Source organism: Hylobates moloch, unplaced genomic scaffold, assembly GCF_009828535.3.
Source record: "Hylobates moloch isolate HMO894 unplaced genomic scaffold, HMol_V3 SCAFFOLD_7311, whole genome shotgun sequence".
NCBI classification, from domain to species: domain Eukaryota; kingdom Metazoa; phylum Chordata; class Mammalia; order Primates; family Hylobatidae; genus Hylobates; species Hylobates moloch.
Window position 1 is genome coordinate 1 of NW_026659586.1, and position 3454 is coordinate 3454.

Genomic DNA, 3454 nt, shown 5'->3' on the forward strand with positions numbered 1-3454 from the left:
CATCTACATGACAAGAACCTTGTCTTCCACACCCTCTTTTCTAGAGTTAAGCATTTCTTTATGATGAATTCAACTCTTTAGACAGAGCTTAACTCTTTCTACCAGTAGCCAGTAAGGAAAGCTTTGAATTCACCTATGACCTGGAAGCCCCTGCTTCAAGCTATCCCACCTTTCCAGGACAAACTAATGAATATCTGATATGTATTGATTTATGTCTTTCCCTGTATTTCTGTGTTTCCCTAAAGTGCATAAAACCAATGTATAATCCAACCACCTTGGGCACATGTTTGCAGGACCTCCTAAGGCTGTGTCATAGGCCGTAAGCCATATTTTTCGCAAAATAACCCTGTAATTTGATTGAGACCTGTCTCAGATACTGTTTTGTTTATACTGGGTCACAAAATTGAAAAATCCTCTAAAACTATCTACACATCAATAAATCTACATTAGACACAGTGGAGTGAGCATACCCCAACAGATAAAACTCACAAGTTACAGGAACGTGAGTCTAAGATTTTGTCCACCTCTCTTGATTCATAAAAATACTTCGTGATTTTTTAAAATTTTACTTTAGAGAAGGACAATTTTGGGGAATATGTTTATGGTCAGTGGAATGAATAATGTCCCACCCCAAAAGATGTCCCTGTCCTCATCTCTGGAACCCAAGTGTTATAGGACTTTTTAAGAAATTATTGTAGGCAGATAGAGAGGAAAAGGGGTCCTTGGGAAGGTTTTATTTCCTTTAAATCAGCTCTAGAAACACTTCTTGTCTAGTCGGAAAGCCCTGGCTCTTAGAACCAGGCTGGGAAGCTTTCCTATGCAAATGCCAGCGATTAGAAACTGGATTCGCCCAAACATGGTGATTCCCACTGTTTTCTTCCTTGTCAACAGGTGTGCCTAGAGAAAAACCTGAAAGATGCTGTAGGAAGCTGAGAGCATCAGCACCCCCACCCTTAAGCTTTCAGACAGGACTGAGGGCCACATGGTTACATAGCCCATACTTTAGGGGAAATTGCATTCTATTTTCTGAGGGAGTACCAGAGAATCCTGTTTCTACCATCAACCTTCCTGACTACTATATCCTTGGCTTTGAAAGGTTGTAGTGTAAAAGTTAATCATAGGAATTTGGTCATTCTTGACATACCCAACAGAGCCAAGGAAGCAGGAGGGAAAACCACTCAGGGTGCAAAATATTGTTTCTAGAGTGCAATTGAAATAGTCCCTATTATGCCATGGAACTAATGTTTATGATTTTTTGAATAAACATAGAAACTGACTCCCCCAGTCTTAAAACTCAAGGTAGTTACATTTGTTAATCTGAGTTCTTTTTTCAGGAAACCAACCATCAGGCCTCTAGATACTATCAAGTAGCTGAAAGCTATAATCGCTGAATTGGGACAGTGAGACATCAGACCCTTCACCCATTATGATTGTCTAAATGACCTCCTGCTTCCTGTTAACTAAATTATCTTTCTTACCCTTCCCTAATTCCTGTTTTCCACATTTCTTCCCTGCTATATAAACCCCTAATTTTAGTTGGTCAGGGAGATACATTTGAGAATGGTGTCCCATCTCCTCAGCCGCAGCACCTGATTAAAACCTGTTCCTTGGCATCACTTGTTGTCTCAGTGATTGGCTTTCTGTGTAGTGAGCTGCAGGATCTACACTGAATCCCTGGCATTTCAGTAACAAAATTCTCTGCAAGCTTCACTGCTTTGGCTTATTGTAACCTGAAATCAAATTTACCCACAACTTCTGAGATAACTTAATATAATTCTAGGATTCAGTTTGATTACCACTGCCTACCAGTCTGAGCTTGCCAGCTCCCAACCCTTACTACAGCCAATAAAATTTCTCAAAGAACAATAGGTAATAATTTCCCTTTTTCATAAAACTCTTTGTTCTTCCAACATATTGAAGACCATTGAGTTTTCCTGTATGCCCCATTTGGCAAAAATTTCTTAGCAAATAAAACATTAAATTTATCTCTACATTTTATTTAGACTTCAGTACTTTAGACTCTAATTCTACGTATTAAGACAATTCCTGCTTAGAATATCTATAGTGGCTTCTTCTCTGTTATTTGAATTCCAACTGAAGCCATAAACTAGACTCCAGAGGTGTCATGGTCCCTGTCTTTATTAAATCAGCAGAGGCATTGTTATGTCTGTGCAGCTGGGGCTGAGAAAAGAAAAAGAAATTGGGATTCAGAGGTGACTTCATATCCTCCTCTACCAACATCATCAGAGTGTGGCTGCATGTGACGAACACTCTCAGCTGATGGAGGCATCAGGAGGAGCAGCTGGGGCAGCCCAGCCTCACACAACTGCTTGCTTCTCTGGGGGTTTATGTTTGGGTGAGTAACACTGTGGGAGGATAACTATTATGCTGTTGACAGTAATAAGCTGCAAAATCTTCAGGCTGCAGGCTGCTGATGGTGAGAGTGAATTCTGTCCCAGATCCACTGCCGCTGAACCTTGATGGGACCCCACTTTGCAAACTGGATGCATCATAGATCAGGAGCTTAGGGGCTTTCCCTGGTTTTTGCTGATACCAAGCTAAATAATTGCTAATGCCCTGACTGGCTCGGCAAGTGATGGTGACTGTGTCTCCTACAGATGCAGACAGGGAGGATGGAGACTGGGTCATCTGGATGTCACATCTGGCACCTGAGATTGGAAACATAAATACAAATGTCCACACAATTAATCATGTTGTAAGAGAACTTCCCTCAAGAGCCAGGCTGTACTGAGCACACTGGCTGAGTACATTCCTAGTGTTCTCCTTCCTTACCTGAGAGCCAGAGCAGCAGGAGCCCTAGGAGCTGAGTAGGGACCCTCATGTCCATGCTGGATCCTGACTGGGACTGACTCCTGCACAGGGTGTGACCAGCCTATTAAGAAGTCTCCAGGGCAGGAGGATGTGCTCTGGGAATATGCAAATGAGCAGAAGATGGGGCAGACTGGGCACAGCTGCAGGGCTGCCTCATCTCAGTAACTCAGCAGCAGCTCAGTGTCCTCAGGTGTTCCACGTAAGACCAGGGTAGCACAAATTTGTCTGCAGAGAATGTGTTTCTACTGGGGACTATTTTGTTATGAGAGACATCTTTTAGGTATTTTTTTTTGACAGTTTGAAATATTCCTCAAGAGTCGATGGAGTAATGTGTTTCATTGGTGTATGGGGATTATTTAGGAGAATATTCTTGTTTGTACAAAATACATACTAAAATGTTAGATGGTATGATTCTCAGGTCTTCAAAAGGCTCTCATATGATTCCGGTTAGGGAAGGGGTTACTTTGTCCTATACTTGGAACATTTCTGTGAGTTTAACATGGTTCCTTTTGAAAAAAATTAAAAATAAAATTTATTGACACGATGCTACATATACATGTCAGTATTAGGTAATCGTGTTATGCCATTGTTCTTACCAGTATAAGATAAAGCAATTTAATAC

At 41.3% G+C, this 3454-nt stretch overlaps 1 gene segment (V, D, J or C); it reads right to left on the reverse strand.

The window, feature by feature from the left end:
* Nucleotides 1-2346: 2346 nt before the first annotated feature.
* On the reverse strand, nucleotides 2347-2870 carry LOC116465627 (immunoglobulin kappa variable 1-9-like). The segment is given in 2 exon segments: nucleotides 2347-2669; nucleotides 2794-2870. Coding segments are annotated over 2 exon segments (378 nt in total).
* Between the last annotated feature and the right edge of the window lie 584 nt (nucleotides 2871-3454).